Here is a 20,537-nt window from a genome sequence, read left to right as displayed (position 1 = left end):
AGTTTAAAAAAAAAAACAACAACAAAGGTGTTCGAGACCATTCCAGTTTAAAGCCGTGAATGCTGATAAAATCTTGGCCACTTCTATAAGGTGTCGAATTAGTTCTGACATTCCTGCAGAGACAAGCAACTGATTTATGTTAATAACTTTAGAACAACAAAGAAGTGCACTCTTATTACCAATGAATGGGAAAAAATGCACCGCGCAATATGGCGGAATAAGTCCCGTCTTCTAAATAAAGAGCCAATCGGTGATGTATAATATCACTGCATCTCTGCATCGGTAATTAGAAGTTCCATTTGCTATAGAAGCAGTCAGTGGGTCCCACTTTATATTTAAAGGGCACCTATTATGGAAAATTCACTTTTACATGGTGTTTGAACATAAATGTGTGTTGGCAGTGAGTGAGCAAAACCACCCTAGAATGATAAAAATCCACCCAGTGGTTTTTTTACAATCTCAATAAATCATATGCACTGCCTCAGAACGAGCTGTTCTGAGATCCAGCTCTTTGTGACGTAGAATTGAGCAAGGGGTTTGATTGACAGTGTGGCTGTGGCCTAGACTCTGTACACACCATCCTCCATTGTTTCAACGACAGCCGGTAATGTCTCTTGGAAACATAAGTGTTCTGTCGTGGACTCGTGGGTTAATCCTGTTGTTGTGGCTTAAAAATTAATCCTCAAGTGTGGATCGTCGTCTACTGTTTGCAATCCACCGTCACATCCAGTAACAGTAAGTGTATTTTATGATTTTTGAGCAAATAGTTATTTCAGTCTGTCAGACAATTCATCAACAAATGCGTCTAAAGTTGTCGTCGTTGACGTAGGATGTCTGTGTAGGCTATATAATTTAAACATTGTTTGTATAGTGTGTAACCACACGTTTATAAATATATTTTTAAAGATATTGTATTAAAAACTGCATATATGTTCTTGTTCTGTAAGTTAGCCATCTTCTCACATTTGCCACAGAAGCACCCGTATGACAAGTAAACATGACGCCACAGGTCCAAAAAGACGCGATTACAACTCTATAAGTACATAAATGTATCAAATAACCATACCGAGACGTACTGGTCCATTCTCATTTGTGTTTATTCTGCCGGAGTCTCTTCGTACTATTTATATATTCCGATTCAAACGTACGCTGAATGACAGACAAAACAGCGCGTCTCTCACTCTCTCAGTACCGACTGCCATAGGTATCAAGTTACGCCCTCATCCAAAGGCAGGGCGGGGATATGCAGCTCATTTGCATTTAAGGTGGCATACACCCAAAACAGCTCATTTTTAATCAGGCCCCAAAATGACATTTTCAAATGGTTATAATAAATTAACTGTGGGGTATTTTGAGCTGAAACTTCACAAATACATTCTGGGGACACCCGAGACCAATATTACATCTTGTAAAAAGGGGCATAATAGGTGCCCTTTTAAGTGGCTGTGAAATTAATAATTATACAATAGACTTGTTTTTACATTGTACTTTGAAAATATCAGCACGTAGCTGTGATTAATGTATCCAATTGCATTTGTAATTACACTGTTGCCCCTTCCTTTACACCTTAACCCACCCTTAAACCGACCCACACACACACACACACACCTGTCCCTAACCTCCCCCATGTCACACCTCAATAGCAGCAAAAGTGTTTTACAATACAAAATCCACACAATAAGTACATCGTAGTTATTTTTCGATGTAAGTACATAGTACTTAAAGCCACTTAATATAAAGTGGGACCCTATATTTTACTGTTTCATTGTTACAAGTGTTACATGTACTGTAGTAATTACTATAAATGAGGCATTATTACGCAACTAACCCTAAACCAACCGCAACCCTTACCCTGTAGTTAGTACATGTAGTTTATAATTATTACGACACACGGACACCTTAAAATAGAGTGTAACTGACAGTTGTTGTCAGATTTCATTCATAATTTCAAATATGAAATTGAATCGCAAGCTTGGTGAACCACTTTGATGTTTCCCCATTCGAGAAGTGTTTCAAAGATGGCCGCCGAGTGAAATGACTTGCCTGAATCGGACTTTGTTTATATCTAACATGCTGAACAAATAAAAGTTTAATAACATCTGGTGTATTATTCACAAGAGCATTGCGGTGCAACCGATGAGAGCGAGAACTGCTGAATCCCACAAGAACAGGTAAGATGCTGCCCCCAATTCAAGGCCCAAATTTGATTAACTTGCAAGGTTTTATTCTCTGTGGAGAGCGAGCGAGGTGCTGGAGCATGAGCCATGATCTTGAGGTCGTTATCTTCACTATATGTCCCCGGAGCATGTGGGAACATTTTCTACACTCACTCATAAATCAACCAGTGTCAACTATAAAATATAGCTGACCAGCAACAGATGTCGTTATAGATTTTTTTTTTTTTTTAAAAAGGAAAGGGGAAAAGAAATCTCATCTAAATTTTCACTAGTTCTAAATTTTACAGCTAAGTATGCAACCTGCTGAGTTCTCACAAATGGTTCCTGTGCCAAACACTGGATGAGGTGTGCAAGTGAAAACCCATAGACCACCTTCAGTTATCACTCCCTCCGGACTGAAGAGATCTCTCTTTCAGGGTTCAGTCACTAGAGCGGGTTTTTTTTTTTAGTGTATGTGAGACTGGCACCACTTCTGAGAACTGAGCTAATGCATTCTCCATTATGTTTTCGACAGGATACCTAAGATTTGTTGAAAAGAACATTTTGATTCAGGTGGAAATTGAGTGTAAATCAGTGAGAAATGTATAAGAAATGTGCTTCATTCAAATAATGTTTAAGTGTTACTTATACCGTATGTGTTTCCATATCTATATTACACAAATTGAACAGATGTTGCAAGTGAGTAAATGTTTTGCTGGGATAGGTTAACTTTAAAGGGGTCCTAATATGCCCTTTTATGAAGTCTTGATTTAGTTTTTTTGTTGGGGGGTGTACTAGAATATTTTTTCATGCTTGATTGTTTAAAAAACAAAATTTTCATCTATTTTACATTATCACAGCTCCTCTCTCCTGTGATTGGTTTGTGTGTGTTCAGGAAATATCCCGCCTCTTCATAACTGCGATCTCTACTCAGGTGTAAATATTAACAATGGTGTCAATTTCAAACCATTTCGAGCCTGATTCAGATCCTGACAATGTTAACGAATAAGAGGATTGTGCTGAACTGTGCAAGCACAGTTTTCACAGGACATTTTCTTATAGATACAAAGTTATCCACCATTTAATCATATTTGTCGGAAAACTACAGCCCGTTCTCATCCCAAGTCGTCATATATGACGCTTTTGCCAAAGCGTAGACATGCAACGCAGATGGCACCCTTTAGCGTCAATATGAGACGCAGATATATATATGGGCCAGAAGGCGCCTCCTAGTGGTCTAACCCTAACCCTACCCCAGACCTAAACCTACCCATAACCGAAGCGTGTTATATTGACGCTAAAGAGTGCCATGTGCCTTGGATGTCTACGCTTTGGCAAAAGTGTCGTATATGACGCCTTGGGATGAGAATGCGTTGAAAACTATGGTAATACAAAGAGTAATCAATCACAAAATGAATGATAATTTTCCTAAGGGGCGATGAACCGTCTTATTAAAGCAAGAACTCACAAAAGCTACAGTAAACACTGCATCAATAGCAAGCTAACGGAGGCAAAGCTTTGCCCTTTGTTTGCATCTATTATAGCAACTACATAAAGCTCATATTTGGAACAGCTTATTTTTGGAACTTAATAGAAAACATAACTACAGTTGTGATCCACAAACAACAGATTGTCTCGACAAAATGGGAATGGCTCCGTCTTTTAGGAGAAGCTTTTGTGCGTATAGCCTGTATTGTACTCTGTCTGTCCAGCCCGTTCGCATCCCAGGTCGTCATATACTGACGCTTTTGACATTTCGTCTACATCCAATGCACACGGCACCCTTTAGCGTCAATATGAGACGCAGATATATATGGGGCAGAAGGCGCCTCCTAGTGGTCTAACCCTAACACTACCCCAGACCTAACCGAACAATGCTCTGTGCGTGTTATATTGACGCTAAAGGGTGCCATGTGCGTTGGAAGACAAAATTTCAAAAGCGTCACTATATGACGACCTAGGATGAGAATGCGTTGGTCTGTCCGCTGTTCTCCGTAAAATGTGCAGCGCATAGACAAACGTTGAGGTTATAATGTTCAGGAACAGGGTTAAAAATACATTTTAGCCTATAGTTCGTCAGCCTTAGGATAAACTTTTTCTGGGGTGGAAAAAAAACAGTGTGACAATGCTTTTCGTCTTCTCTAGCGCAGCTCGACCAGGTCTCGCCAACATTTTTGCGCATTCCATAGATGGAGATTATTTAAATCAGGAACATTATGACTTTATAAGATCAGGAAAAAGTGCGTTGTAGTCCAAACAAGCCTTTTGTTGTAGTTCTTGAAAAGTGTGTTCTGTTAAATAAAATGTCTCCCTTTGGAGTGGACTTGGTGTTAACATTGCCAATCTTTTTTATGCTCAAACAATAACATTACACACTAACTAAAGTTGAAAAAGTGAAAAGCTTTAAGTTGTATTTAATTTGTATTTAAATTGTTTTGTGTTAGACAACACAATGCCTTTTCCCCTTTTGTTTCATATAAATACATATAGGCTGGTATTTCAACTAAGCGGAGGTTAACAAGACTAATTTTACATTTCTCACAACAACAACAACAACAACAACACATATTTTCACCTTTTGATTCAATGTCTTTTTAAAGATCATCACATAGCAAGTGGCTTTTGCAAAGTGTCTATTTTGAAAAATAAGGAGAGGTTTCCTGTACATATTAAAAAGTGGGAATTCCTCAGATATAAGAATGCTTTAAAACTGTAGTAGCAAGTACACTGTAAATTAATAAAATAAAAGACATGAGTTTTTACGTGCATAGGAGACGCAGTTTTCGCGTGCATTTGATACGCAGTTCATTTGCGTGTAACACACACGTACCCCACACCTCTGATTCTAACCAAACGTATAATACACACGCACCCCACACCTTTACTAAACCTACTCTAACCAACCCTTGTATCCTATGCACGTAAAAGCGTATTAATTACACGACAATACACAAAAGATGCATTTAGTGTGATCGGGTTTTGCGTAGCGTAGCTACTTATTGTATAAACAAGGACACACCATATAGGGTCAACACTGACCTTTAAAGTCCCCGTGAAATCAAAATTGAACCTACTTTGTTAGCGCATATTACTAGTCTTGTGGTGAACAATTAATCCGTGCAAGTGAATATATATTTAAAAAAAAATGTTTTACCTTAGTTATCTTTAATCAAAATCTGAAAAGTTACTTCCGGTCTGGAACGGTTTCTTTTTCTGATGACGTAGGCTTCACAGTTTGGGTGGGGAAACGCTTAACCACTCCCCTCAAACCGTTAGTTTGCTATGAGCGAGAGATGGAGAGAGATTTCTTTTTTGTGTATATATATATATATATATATATATATATAGATGATTTCTAAATCCATTTTATTTTATTTATTAATCTGTTCATTTTATTATTATTGTTGTATGATATCAGTTTTAATATTTTGTGTACTAAATGTTCCAAATCATTTTCTATGTTGTTTTGACGCTTTGGCAATACAAAATGTATTTTTTTTGTCATGCCAATAAAGCTTTCTGAATTGAATTGAATTGAATTGGAGAGGAGGAGCGCTAGAGTAAAACCCTGCCCTCTGTTCAATATTCCGTTTCACTTGGAAATACGTCACAGCACTGGAGAAAAATCGTTTGCAACTTCCGGTTCACGGGGACTTTAACTACTTTCAGACATGAAACAGAGAGCACATATTTGACAAGCCCTATCTTTATGAGTGTGTTGGAAACATAGAGATATGTTTTATAGATTTGTGAGGTGCACATTTGCTGGCCGCCTCTGGCAGCACTCAGCACTCATCATCATTTCCTATAAGAACCCGTATGAAGTTTGTGGTCATCTGGTGAACTTCTCATTGCTATTTCATGTGACGCATACATTTCACATTTTATGAAATTCCGCCTGCCGTGCATTCCCTGTACCGCTCAGCTTTAATAAAATACGTCATCAAACTTTTCTATTTCTTTGCTCCTTTAATTTCTGCAGTAGATATCCAGCAGCTGGTCTGGAGAGGAGGAGGAGGAGGAAACACCTGCTTACACAAGGAAGGTGGAGAAATGAAATCTTTGAAAACCTCAGTCTGAGGCTGTGTGTCATTGACAGTGCTGTCTACCAAGACAGCATTTTTTTTGGCATCAGTTGCATGAAGAAACATACAAATTTAGCGAGTAGGAATCACAAACATGTGCGGCATTTTTTGCATCACCCCCCAAAATTTTGCGGACCCAATCTAAGGTCCAAAAATAATACACGCAAATGTGATGCCAAAATGATATTTAGGTAGGCAGTTCAGGTGTTGATACAGCTTTCAGAAAATTCTTTAAATGCCATAAATATTGGTGTACACCAACAAAAAATTAAACAAAATAAAAATCAAGGTGTACTTTCTATATACAATATTATTACAACATTTTCCTGTTATCAAAGCTGCTTTGAAAAAAATCTGTATTGTAAAAAGCGCTATAAAAATAAAGGTGACTTGACTTTATTATGCATTTAAAAAAAGTATCAAATCTAATAAATTAGGCTAAATGTATAATATAATGCATTTTATTTAAGAGGTGTTGTATACTGTATAATCTCATTGATTTACATTACAATCAGCATTTCATATTATTTTCAATGACTATAAATATCGGTAACGCACACTGCATACTTTTGCTAATTTTGGGCCTCTGTAGCCTAAAAAAACAAGGTGTCAGCTAATTATTCTTATTCTAACTCAGAAGATGCCTGTAATGCTAAAACAAATGAAATGCCGGGTTGTAAGAAATGTTGTATATATCCATTATAATATTCAATTATGTTGTCTAGGTAGGCAGTTCACTAGGTTTTGTTATGCCCCAATCTGTTGTCATTTGTTGCAGACACTCAGGTAGGCAGCTCTGTTAGGCTACAGGTTGCTGCACGCACCTTTGATACCCAAAATAATGTCTAGGTGCGCATTTCACCGAGCAACAAGTTTCTGCAAGTGCCTGTGATGCCCAGAACTGCGGGACGGACAGAAATGCAATCTAGAGAGAGAGAGGCAGCAGATGAGAGTTTGAGACGCAGCCTGAACTCCTCTAGTGAAAGAGACTGATCCTCTGACTCCAGTCACTGCGATTAGACCCATAAAACACACTGAGAGAGAGAGAGAGAGACTGTGTCAGAACTTCTCGCGCTGAGAGGGTTTGATATTTAGTCACTGATCCTCTCTTCAGGACTTTCTGCGGGCTGGGAGTTCACGCGCACGGACGGACTCCAGACACGCGTGCGCTCCGACAGACAGCCAGCATCAGTTGTGAGAGTCTCAGCAGAAGCTCTCCGTTGACATGCTGAAGGTGAAGCAGCAGGGATGTCATCCAGGCGTGGCTCGGGGAGGATATGGATGTCTATATAAATGACTCGCTCAGTCTGATCACAGATGAAAAGAGCGTCTCTCTCCTCTCCGCTCTCTAAACACACTAAAGTTTCCTCGTCATGGCAGAGGTGGCCGGATTTCTCGGGAGCATCGATCTGGATTTGCAGGCTTTTCCAGCATTGGGGAACGTGCCTCTGTCGGATGGTTTGAATGAGAGGTTGGGTCTGATTGAGGGCAGACTGCAGCGCGGATCGCTGACGGATTTTGGCCACCTGAAGGGCATCCTGCGCAGGAGACAGCTCTACTGCCGCACCGGCTTCCAGCTGGAGATATTCCCCAACGGGACGGTGCACGGAACCAGACAGGACCACAGCAGATTCGGTGAGAACTCCATCCAACCCTTTCATCCGTTCCTCGTCAGTCAGCCGTGGTTTGGGGCATCATAGGTGTGTGTTTAAAAGTCTCTCTGGGAAACTGCTGCCTTGTCCGATTTTAGGGAGAGTCCTGGAGGATTAAAACGTTCTGTCTTATAACGTTTTTTTTAATGTATAAATTGCATTTTGCCATTTCAAGCTAAATTAATAAACATTACTTACTGTTTCGGATGGGATGTGCCGTTTGACACTTAACAAGGAGTTTATATGTAGCAAAGACAAGACTTTCTACAAGATCAGGGCACTTTAATCTGTTTATTAATGAAAAAATACACTGTAAAAAAATATTGTTGGTTTAACTTAAAAAAGTAAGTAACCTTGCTTTAAAATTTTAAGTTCATTGAACTGGAAAAAGTGAGTTAATGCAATAAAGGAGAATGATTTAATCATCATATGTTATCTGAACTAAATAAATTATTCAAGTTGATTTGACAAAAGAAAATATGTTGTGATAACAAATCTTGAAAATATTTTTTGCAGTGTAATAATGCTGATATTTACACACACAGACTTCTGCTTTTATAATATATATATATATGAAGAGTTCAGATGCAAAAGCCTCTAAATGCCATTTGAAATTTTCTTCTTTAATGATGATTTTTATCAAACTTGTATATTTAAGTTCAGTCATTTCACTTAAATAACAATTAATAGGTAATTATCATTGCCATTTAAGTGAAATCACTGAAATTAAATATACAAGCTTGATAAAAATGATTATAGAAGAAAATTTCAAATGGCACTTAGAGGCTTTTACATCTGAACTCTTCATATATATATACACACACACAGCTATAGTTATAAATACTATAATCTAACCCTATCTGAAAACTTTCTGCATTTTTACAATAAAAAAAACTGTATTTACTTTGTTTTTACAAATGAGGTTTTGAGAGATTGTCAGGTTTGGCTCACTTCTGGGTATACATGGGCAACATATTGTTAAGTAGGTATACACAAAAATGTACACAAAAATGACAATATCATAACATTTAAACTTGGATTACACTCATAAAATGCATTATTAAAGACCTGACAAAACTGCACCTGTTTAACGTCCAAAAATGTCCCTCCTGATTCAGTGAGCGAATAATCAGCCAATCAGTCAATCAAATGCAGTCAGTCATTGTGAAGGAAAGGGAAAGTCCACCTCAGGACAAATCCTAAAACGAACTGTTTCTTAACTATGAAGTTAAAAAACAAACATTTTGAAACGTTAAATTTAGCAGATCATGAGTAGATTTCAAGTGAAGCTGTAGATCTGTAGTCAGGGAGTACAAGAAGGAAAGTTTCTTTACAATATTGATAAATTCACGCGTCCCATGTCAGAATCTACACCCAGTGTGCCCTAAAAGTGCTTGAACAGTTAATGTATAGGAATCACAGGAACATTACACAAGTATAGGAGCATTACACAACAAAATAACCAAGGGTCATTTATAGTAAAGACATATAGCACAATCAACCTTTTAACATGAATCATTAAAAGCAGAAGAGGTTTGTTAGATACAAGATAAAGTGTCAAAAATTGAGATGGAAATGTGATTGTGAAACCACTAAAAATCACCAGATTTTAAAAGGACTATTGTAAGAAAAGCTGGAAGAGCGTTTGAGAGCAGATTTTGATATTTTGTTTTGCGACCGCTGTATGTCAATCCGCCCGTAGATGAGAGCAGCATATCTCAGTCGTACACTGGAATTGCCCTCGGCGAACTCCGGCACAGGGTCAAGGGACGCAGGTGCTCCTCTGCAGTGGAAAACAAGCTCACAGCATGAGGCTGTTTTTCTCCGAAAACGTGTTCAAAGGACCCCGGCCGACGCAGGCACAGACACTACTAATTACAGCACTAATAAATCAGTCAAGGAGTTCTCGGTACTACAATGATAAACAATTTTGCATTGCTGTGATCCGTAATCATGGTGCAGGTGCAGGCCTCGCTTCGAAAACGGGAATAGCTCGAAATTAAAGCATGACCACTGTGGAATCCAGCGGTAATGCTTGTTTTTAGGCTGAGACAAGCTGCTTCACTGGATTGGGTGGTCCGTGGTCATGTTTCTGGCATCCTTCTGGCAAACGCGAGCCGTTTGTCGGTAATGTTGCAAGCTGGCAGCGTCTTTGATTAAACGCATATGAAATGTGCTTCTGCTTAACCCAGCTTCAGAGAGCTTTCGGTGTCGTCGTTTGGCATCCAAATCACAACATACTCGGTCCAGGTGGTGGTAAAAGGCCACAAAGGTGTAGTTTTTGCTTTAGTCTTTAATCAAGAGCGCGTGAACAGCTGGTTTGGGCCGAGATTGGGCTCATATCCTGAAAATTGACACGAAGGCACCGTGGATGCAGATAACTTCAATAAGTCAGCGAAACAAAGGGAGATGTTACTCAGATTCAAGCAGAGACTTTTGACTTTTGTGTTGTGCACATGATCAAAGTGTTCGCAACAAGACTTTAATTTCCTGTCCTTTTAGATGGTGCCACATTTTTTAGACAGTAGTCTGCTGAAAGCTTCCTTTTGAGGTGATCTTTTAAAAAACCAAAAACTCTCAAAGTAGAGGCGAGTTTAAACATCAGTTATTCTTGATGGAAAACAATACAAGCAAAAACATAATCCAGTCAAACGTCATAGCATTGGTTGGTTGGTGAGCTTCGGTGGTTTTGGACATTTGTCAGCTCGTCAGACTGAGAGACCAGTTGGCTAACCAGCTAACCACCAGCTTGGCAACTTACCTTGGTTTAAGTTGGGGAAAAAGCTCTCTGAAACATCTTACTTAAAGACTCTCGCGTATACAGTCGTAAGGGTGTCTGGTCAATGTCTGACGAGTGTTGTTGTCTGGCAGGTATTCTGGAGTTTATCAGTCTGGCCGTCGGGCTGGTGAGCATACGAGGCGTGGATGCTGGTCTTTATCTGGGGATGAATGAGAAAGGTGAACTCTATGGGTCGGTAAGTCAAACCCCTGTAGTGCTCACACACACTCCAAACAACATCCACCAACAGAAGGTTCTGCTCTATGAAGTGTTTCAATAGGAATGCAGTCGAAGCTGGAATGAGGAGCGAACGACAACCCACCCACCGGCTCATAGTCTGTTCCCCATATGATGTAGATGTACAATAAAAAAAAAAACACTTAACCAGACAAAACAAGCAGTGTTTCCACTGACCTCTGATCGAGGTCTGTAGCCCGTGTGGCTCACCTTGTTTTTTTCCACATAAGAACAAGCTCTCGGCCAGAGCGTTCAATCTCAGAGAAGAAAAACTGCCTCTTCATTTCGCTCCATACTTAAAATATTTACATATTTTCCAGGAACACATGAAGCGCGTAACGTATACACACCCACATATCGTGGATATACGAGCTGAGAGCTCTCGCGTGTTGCGCGAGGACCGCGCTTTTCTCTGCTGGAGTGCTGATTGAAACGGAGACCAGGAGATAAAGGCATGTGGCGGGATTTGACTGACTTTTTGCATGCTAGCATAGAGAACCATATATAGGAAAATGCGCCTGGCCTCCCCCTCCGCAGACTTTGCCATGCATGCGGGAGAAACAAGCTATCAGATTTCCAGAGACAATAAGCGGGGGCCCCAGTCAGTTTCTGTGGACCCCGAGTTAAAACAAACCTATTTAAAGCAAGACGAGATGACTTCACGTGTAACGCGATAACATCCCATTAAATCAGACTGTAAATGAATGTCAGCATGCAATCGCACTGCAAATCACCTGAAGACTCGGGCCTAGGTTTACTGTGCAGATTTAAATGCAGGTCGTGTTGCAGTGTGATCAAGGAGACAGTTAGAAAAGGAGTAGTTCGCTTCAGAAGTTACATTTCCTGATTATGTCCTGTCCCCCACGTCATCCAAGATGTTCAATGTCTTTCTTTCTTCAGTTGAAAAGAAATCAAGGTTTGTGAGGAAAACAGCGGACTTCAACGGGAACCAACAGGTTGAAGGTCCGACTGATGGTTTGGCTAGATAAGACTCTTATTCCTCAGCTTGGATTGTGTCGAGACTTTAAAGCGCCACTAAAACTGACATTTGGACTTTTAACCCGTTAAAAGTTACTGTTACCCCTTTTCCACCAAAAAAAGTACTGGTTCGGGACTGGTGCCGGTTCAAAGTTGGTTTGGAGTTGGTTCAACTCGCAAACCGCTTCAGAACCTATTTGTTTTTCCACTGACTAGAGCGCCCAGGGAATGACGTTGTTACGTCACTGTGTACGTCGCCATACGTCTTAGCTAGAAACGCTTGCAAGTACAATTGAAATATGTAAGTCTTTTAATCTTTTCGTTTGATATGGATTTTTTTCTGATAAGTTATGTACCCCTGTCTTGTGTCTTTTTTTCTTTCCACTTATTTGTTTGTGACTGTTTTCTTCTTTGCTTATAATGTCTTCAATAAAAAAAATTACAAAAATAGAATCGCTTGCGTTAACTTCAAGCATAACAATTACAACGGCGGACTCCATCGTGTTTCTGCAAATGTTTCTCTTGGTTTTGCGATCCTTTATTATGGTCAGAAAAGATGTTTAGAACACATCTAAACCCGCCCCAGAACCCGACGTAAGCATGACGTGGTAAAAGAACGGTTCCAGTCCAGCAAAGAGTTGGTGCCGCTTTGGAACCAGTTCTCCTGGCCGAGAACCGGTTCTTTGGCTGTCGAAACACAAAGAACTGGTTCGCACGCAGGCAATGCTTTGGTGGAAAAGGGGCTTATATGGAGAAAAATCCTGGAATGTTTTCCTCAAAAACCTTGATTGGTTTTTGACTAAAGAAAGAAAGACATGGACATCTTGGATGACATGGGGGTGAGTAAACTAACTTTCCTGAATCTAAAGGTGAATCCCGTGCATGGAGCATTATTTACTCCAAATGGCTTTACTTCTAAAATTAAGCAGCCGTACAGTCATTATTTGTATTTTTACCTTTGAAAAAAGTTCACACGGCCAACCGTTTAAACGATTTAACAGAACTTTTAAAGTTGACTTTATCTTAAAAACTAATTTTAAATGTATTGTCTCGACACCAAGACTTGAACCTGGCCCATTGCATGACTGTTCTTTGGCAGGAAACATGATGTAGCCCCAGTGTCTTCTATTGTTCTCGGCCGTGTAGTCAGCCAGCAAATGTTCACCTGCTTAACCCGAAGTCATTGCTCATGGAGTTCTGTCAGTGGTGCAGTAGTAGCAGCCCACACAGACTCTCTCAAGCTGCCGTGTTTGTGCGAGAGAGCTTGCTGCATCATGGGGGAAGCAGACAAAAAGGTTAGCAGTTTTGAAGAATGATTTTGGGTGTAAACGGCAACGCTTGCCCATAATGACTTTCCCTCCTCTGGTGCAGCGAGCACCTGCCGTCTGGTCTCAAGATAGTTTCCACTCCACACATTTTGCGATGGTGACAAGGGTAAACTGTGCACTGTGAGAAAGAAACAGTACCACGTCTTCACACCCTCATGCTTTCCAGCGCATCTGGAGGTTTGGAAATGGGAGGCGTATTTTAGTTCTTAAACATGTGGTCAAATGCACTTAGACTGGACTCTTGATGGACAGAGCAAAGATTTCCAGCTAGATTTCTAGGATATTTATGATTGGGTCAGGACAGAACAACAATTTTACACTTAATTTCACATTGTCTCTAAAAGTTTCATTGCTCAGGGGTGTCTAATCCTGCTCCTTGAAGAAGCCATCCTTCCTGCAGTGTTTAGCTTCAACTTGCTGCCTGACAGTTTCTAGTAATCCTGAAGGTTTTGATTAGTTGGCTGAGGTGTGCTTAATTTGGGTTGAAGCTAAACTCTGTCGCCAGGTGGCCCTTCCGGACTGGGCACCACCATTTTAGGCAAAGCTTGTTTAACATGGATCTTTTCAATAATGCTACGAGAGTTGGCAAAAAGTACCTACTTGGGTACCAAGTCAGTACTGAAATTAAAAAATTGACGTTTTGAGTGGAATCATAAACACTTCTGATTGGCCATTGTGTTCACGTGCTCATCGGATTTGTCTGTGATTGGCTACAATGTTTGGCGCTTCAAAAACATGTTGTAAATACACATCAATGACGCTCTTCACCGAGCGCTTACACCGATACAGACGGGAGCGTTTGAAAGCAGGCGTCTATCAGTGGACCGGTGCTCCCGCTTTCAAAACACTTCAGCCAATCACAGACAAATCCGATGAGCGCGTGAACACAACGGCCAATCAGAGGTGTTGACGATTCCGTTCAAAGCGTCACAATTTTAAAGGGGTCATGAACTGGCTTTTTAATTTTTTTTATATTGTTTTCTGAGGTCAACTTATGACGTTCGCTTGGTTTTTAACATTAAAAAACATCAAAATGTATAAGTAATAAGCTATTTTCTACCCTAGTTTTGAGCCTAGCTCAAAAACGCTCGGTTTTTATGGGCGTCTCGCACTTAAGACTTGGAAGTAAACGCCCACTGCTGTGAGTGGATAACAGTTTTGCATATTATAATGAGTTTCATCGTCGACCCGGTTTGTCATCACGAGGTAGGCCTATGTTATTTAGCTATGCGTGTAATGCGCGAATCGGTGGGCGGGGCTTAACCGGCCGTGTTGAAGTAGGCGTTGATCTTCTTCTGCGGGGGTGGGGTTTTATCCTCTTTGACGTTATAGTTCCTCACTTTGAAAAACGATTCGTTTGCAAGAGGCTAGAGACAATAAAAGCTTTTATTGGACTAACAAGGACGTTTTCAGTTCTGAAACTTATGATTTTCTTATAATAATAATATGATGATGACCTCTTATGCTACGTTCACACCGGGCGCGAATAGCGCGTCAGGCGCGAATGATTTCAATGTTAAGTCAATGCAAAGACGCTTTACGCGCATGAAAAATTCCTGCGGCGCGAATGAGGCGTGGAGCGAGGCGCGGAAGACGCGAATACGCCTCATTCGCGCGTGCCATTTGTGCATTCACGCGTTTGACGCGAATTCGCGTCTGCCGCTCGAGTTGAAAAATCTGAACTTTGGCGTGAATTCGCGCCGCGTTAACCAATCAGGAGCCTAGCTGCTTGCTCACGTGGTGAAGTGTCTGGATGCTTCAATAAATTATTTTGTTAATATGACTAAATGCATGGTGGGATTATGCACAACAAAGCAAATGTTTTATCACTTAAAACATTATTTCTATATACGAGACATGTTCATTTTGTATTAATTGTTATTCATTCCATAGCTAGATTATATGAAATTGTTTTATGTAAAGACAATCAACATATGTGCATAAATTCGTGTCTGGACGTGAGAGAGAGAAAAAAAAAATCACAGGACAGGTTAATAACTTTTGAAGGCTGGCTCTATTTATCATCAAAACAAAAATAAATGACAGCTAGATTAGATCGATGAGGGCGAGGGTGATCCTCGCTCCGATGCGGGACAACATGTCATCAAACTGGGCGCGGGACAGGCGGAAGTATCGCTGACAGCGGCCGTCATCCAGCGCAGCTCCTGGAGCGAGCAAATGGTGAAACTCGCCAAACGGTTCGGCTCTGAAGGGTCCGGTGGACACAAATATACGGCGACGATGATCCCCACGCCGCTGTTCTGCTCTCCAGAGTAAATACAGAGCGGTAACTCTCTTGATGAATGCTCGTCGACATAAAAACAATTAATGGCTGCCAACGGATTTCGATTCTGACGCGCGTAAATTTCGCTTCAAACTTTTGTTTTTACGCGCGCCAGTTTCACTCTTGACACGCAAATTAACACAAAGTGGCCAAGCGTCAAACTAGACGTGTCAGGCGCGATTCGCGTCCGGTGTGAACGTAGCATAAGATATCAAAAGCTCAAGGAAAATTTGATTTCTCACTTCATCACCTGTTTAAAATTTCAATACTGACCTGGCACCGAAGTCGGTACTTAGACAACACTTAATGCTACTGCAACTGACCATATCCAGATAACCGAAACAATGTTTTTGTCTCTTTCCGTCTGCCTTGCAGAAGAAGCTGATGGCAGAGTGTGTGTTCCGTGAGCAATTCGAGGAGAACTGGTACAACACCTATGCGTCTACACTCTACAAGCACGCGGACACTGGGAGATACTATTACGTGGCTCTGAACAAGGACGGCTCGCCCCGAGAAGGCGGCAGGACTAAAAAGCATCAGAAGTTGACTCACTTCCTGCCCAGACCTGTTGAAATCGAGAAGATACCCCAAGCGTACAGAGACTTGTTCCAGCACAGGTGACCAGAGCATCCATCGGAGTCGCTGTGTTGGAGAGGTGTAGTAGAGTTGCTTGATGGGAAAGACGGATTCTGTAGAACATTAAGAAATACAAGACCCTACTTCTCTCGCCTCACAGCTGTTTATATTTGGGTTCTGGTCCAAAATGAGGAGGCCCTCTCCAATGGTGATTGAGATAAACAGTACGTGTGTGTCCTGGATGGCTCCGTTTCCTCTTCTTAATGGGTTTTAAACCACAGAGAAGAGGGAACATTCCTGCATCAAAAGCTGGAGCCAAAAGATGTCTTGAGGAAGAGGTGTTGACTTCAGGGCCTCATCACATGTGTCATACAATCGACCTTTCTGCAGTCATTGTGCGAGCCACGCTTTTTTGTAAAGTGAACCACGTTTTGGCCATTTTCTCACTGGAAAAAAACTATGGTCTACAACTAAATGTATTGAGCAACTGAGCATAGGAAGTCAAACCACCTGTGACTGTAAAGATAAACTCTGGGGCGGATCTCACGTTGAAAGGTCATGACGCAGCACTTAGCAAGAAGATGGGGACGGGGAGTTACCCCGACTTCCCCGTAGGACGAATGCAAAGCAAGAGCTTTTCAAATTAAATATAGCTTTCAGGGCACTTAAGAAGAGAAAGACGCTTTGAAGAACAATGACCAGCTTCTACTGAAACGATATCAATTTTGAACGAATTGTGAGATTGTGGAAAAAAACTATTAAGGCTTTATAATAATTGGAAAAAAGGGGCTTAGATTTACCGCTTTTGAAGGTTCGGGAGAGGTCAAACCTTACAAATTTTGTAGAAACAGCAAACACAACTAACCACTTTCAAAGCAAACGGAGAAAACGTATGGCGCTTCCTGAAGGGTTCGGTAGAGGCTTTGGTCATTTGACAAAGAGTGACTTATAATGTTCAGGTTGTCAGGAACATTACTAAAATGTAAGTGAAAGACATGTAAATATGGACAAACCTATTTATAAGATGTACAATATATTTATTTTCAACATATAAAGTATAATTATAAATCTATATATAAATCTATTTATTTATTTCAAAGGCTCTATTTTGTAATGAACTTGAAGTTATTGGAACTGTAGATTCTACTGAAATAAACAGAAGGGCTAAACCATTCGATCTGAATGACTGACAATAAAATTGTCCTGCTATTGTTTATTGTCATTGACCATATTTGCAAGGATTCTCTGTACCAATTAAAATCTGAGAAACACTGAGCTGATTGAGTTTGACTTCTATGATAGTTTAGCTTCAGTTAAAGGAGTAGTTCACTTTAAAAAAAAATCTCACCCCCGTGTCATCCAAGATATTCACGTATTTCTTTCTTCAGTCAAAAAGAAATTAAGGTTTTTGATGAAAACATTCCAGCATTTTCTCCATATAATGGACTTCAATGGGAACCAAATGGTTCAAGGTCCAAATGAGTATTTCAGTGCAAACTGTTCAAAGGGCTTTAAACGACACCAGACGATGAATAAGGGTCTTATCTAGGACCCTTCGAGTCATGACTCGAAAACAGATTTGTTCATTTTGATGAACGAGTTCGAACAGGAGAGTCACGGATGCTCATCACAGAAAAGAGCAAGGCGAGCATTTGTGCTTATAAAACTTCATAGACATATACACTAGACCTCACCTTGGCTACGGCAGTTCATTGGAACGAATGCATCAATAGAGCCGCCATCTTGAAACAGGGGAGCCCCTCCACTTTAATGCATCAGCGTCAATGTAGTAGACACAGGTCTAACGGAAATAAAATCACCATAAATCGTCATGAATGCCATTTTTCTTGTTTTTTTGGTTTGTTCCAACAGTCAGACATGTATTTATCATTGATTCGAAGTAAAGGCAGAGATAGCAGCGTTACCTAGTTACTTCCTATCAGTGTTGTAGTACTCGAGACTCGGACTCGTCTCGGACTCGGTCTCGAGACCATATTTTAATGGTCTTGGTCTTGTCATGGACTCGTGTCCATTTGGACTCGGAATTGACTCGTACTCGAACATTTTTTTTTAGGACTCGGAATTATTCTCGAGTCCACTCGAGTTCAATTCAAAATGTTTTTCATGATTATTAATGTATGTTAATAAAATATTTCTTTAAATTGATTGTCACGCCCAGTGATTGGTGATTTTCTAGTGCGCAACTGCGCATGACAAATTGTAATAAAATTAACACCACCTACTATGTGGTCTTTTTACCCAAAACTGATCATACTTTTAAAACTCTAAGTAAATTCAGTAAAAAAAAAAAAAAAAAAAAAAAGGATTTCTCTAAGTAAATAAAAGTAAATTTGGTAATCAACCCTCACTGGTCTCGGCTCGGACTCGACTCTCTTTGGACTCGGTCTTGACTCTGACTCGACTCTCTCTGGTCTCGGTGTCGACTCGGACTCGAGTGAGGTGGTCTCGACTACAACACTGCTTCCTATGACAAGACCCCTGTTCCAAGATGGCGGTGGTTTTGACGCATGCTTAGAACCCCAAAGTGAGGTCTAGTGTATGTCTATGATAAAATTTAAACTTTTTTATTTATTTTTGAAACGAGCGATCGTTTCGCTTGATAAGACCCTTATTCATCGTCTGGAATCATTTAAAGCCCTTTGAACAGTTTGCACTGAAACTCTCATTTGGACCTTGAACCGTTTGGTTCCCATTGAAGTCCATTATATGGAGAAAATCCTGGAATGTTTCCATCAAAAACCTTAATTTCTCTTCGACTGAAGAAAGACATAGACATCTTGGATGACATGGGGGTGAGTAAATGATCAGCAAGTTTTTTTTAAAAGTGAACTACTCCTTTAAGTATAGATCACTAGTTATATACGGCATTCACAAACCATTGTACTTCTATCTATTATGTCATCTATTTTGCTAGTAAAACTGTGTGTGGCATTTCACCAGAGGAGCAAGTTATGTTTCGCTGAAAGATTACAAAGACAAACATGTTGTCAAGTACTGTAGGTAGAGTGTCTTCTGATTTCACGTTGTCTTCAAAGTACAACACATTTGATTTCTTCTTTCAGAAAATCTTCATGTCAGGGGTGTTCAGCACACGAGCGGGAGTCGATCGATGTTGTTTATCTAGCACAGCGTAAATTCCAGAACATCACAGCAGCATTCACAGAATAATCCAGCTCTCCAGAGACGTGGATGTTAGCTGATGATGTAAAAAGACAGCTCTTGGCTCAAGGAAAGCTGTGGGAAAGTTTTCCCCAAGCAGTCTGTAGAGGCATAAATCAACGCCCTGCAGAAAGCGAAACAATACAAGAGAATGTGTAGCATCGGTGGCCGTCAAACCTGCAATATTAATGAGAACGTACCTAGAACTATTGCTTATTAATCCGACGCTTTGTAAATCACAGCAACACGAAACTCCCATGAAGATTTGGTGTTGCCCTGAATGGACTCTATAGGGTTTCAGACGACCCTTAAAATAATCAGAAATGAACAATTTGGATGGAACAATCCAGATTTACAAACATTCACAACCCCACCCATCACAGACGCCTGACAACATCCTTGGCTCGGCTCCGTTCAGATGATCAATTGTTGGCCTCGCTGCCAACGCGCTCTAATACTGTCAGATACGAAGTGTATGCGGCATATTCATGTGAACGGAAGGAGGTTTTCACATTGGGGGACAGATGAGGGAACAGCTGCCCGCGTGGCGCTGCAAAACTAGCCGAGTGGTAATCTGGGCATACCAAGGATGGGATCAACATTTCAACATCTGCAATAGTTGTAATGTTTCCCTTTTGGCAGCTTTCTGCAAGCTGTGAATGCAAGCTCCCCTCGGGAGGGAGAGGGGGCGAATGGAAAAGAGGGGGGAGAAGAAAAAAAAAAACCCTGGCTGCTAAAGAAATGAAAATAAGTAGAAAAGACACAGCAGATGAAAGACTGAAGGGGTAGATTGGGGTGTACGAGAGGCGAAGGCTTCTCAGGGTGTGAAAACAGCTGTCTGGAGAAAGCACATCTGAAATGTGCTATTGTGCTCATGGACGTTCAGTACGTTCTCATCGGTTTACAGACGAGATTTGACTGTCAACTGCATCGCTGCAGTCATGGGACGGGTGTGTAGGGCTCCTCCTCTCAAACACACCTGCCTGTATCTTTCTAGTAATCCCCAAGGCCTCCATTAGCTTGATCAGGTGTGTTGAAACCCTTAAAACCAATCTCTAAAATTCAAGATGGCAAATACTGTGCGTGTGTGTTCATTATTACCACTCAAGCACCCAATTTTGCAGTCAATCCAGTGACAGCTGTTAAGACACACACACACACACTATGGGGTGCTATAGGTTAACTGTCCACCATATTGGGACAGTCAAATCCAATCTGTGACACTCAAGAGCAAGTTGACTGAGGATTTGCAACCCACACATATTTACATGTATAGATAGAC

General features: G+C 40.6%; 1 protein-coding gene across 1 annotated transcript; it reads left to right on the top strand.

The window, feature by feature from the left end:
• Positions 1 to 7,019: 7,019 nt before the first annotated feature.
• fgf16 (fibroblast growth factor 16) lies at positions 7,020 to 17,327 on the top strand. Its single transcript, XM_039694137.2, has 3 exons — positions 7,020 to 7,876; positions 10,765 to 10,868; positions 15,875 to 17,327. Exons 1-3 carry the CDS (start codon positions 7,615 to 7,617, stop codon positions 16,118 to 16,120), a joined length of 612 nt encoding a protein of 203 aa, XP_039550071.1. The 5' UTR covers positions 7,020 to 7,614; the 3' UTR covers positions 16,121 to 17,327.
• Positions 17,328 to 20,537: the final 3,210 nt, after the last annotated feature.

Source organism: Pimephales promelas, chromosome 9 (genome assembly GCF_988280905.1).
Source record: "Pimephales promelas chromosome 9, fPimPro1.hap1.1, whole genome shotgun sequence".
Taxonomy (NCBI): domain Eukaryota; kingdom Metazoa; phylum Chordata; class Actinopteri; order Cypriniformes; family Leuciscidae; genus Pimephales; species Pimephales promelas.
The sequence above is the reverse complement of the archived record's forward strand: the minus strand, read 5'-3'. Positions and strand labels throughout refer to the sequence as shown.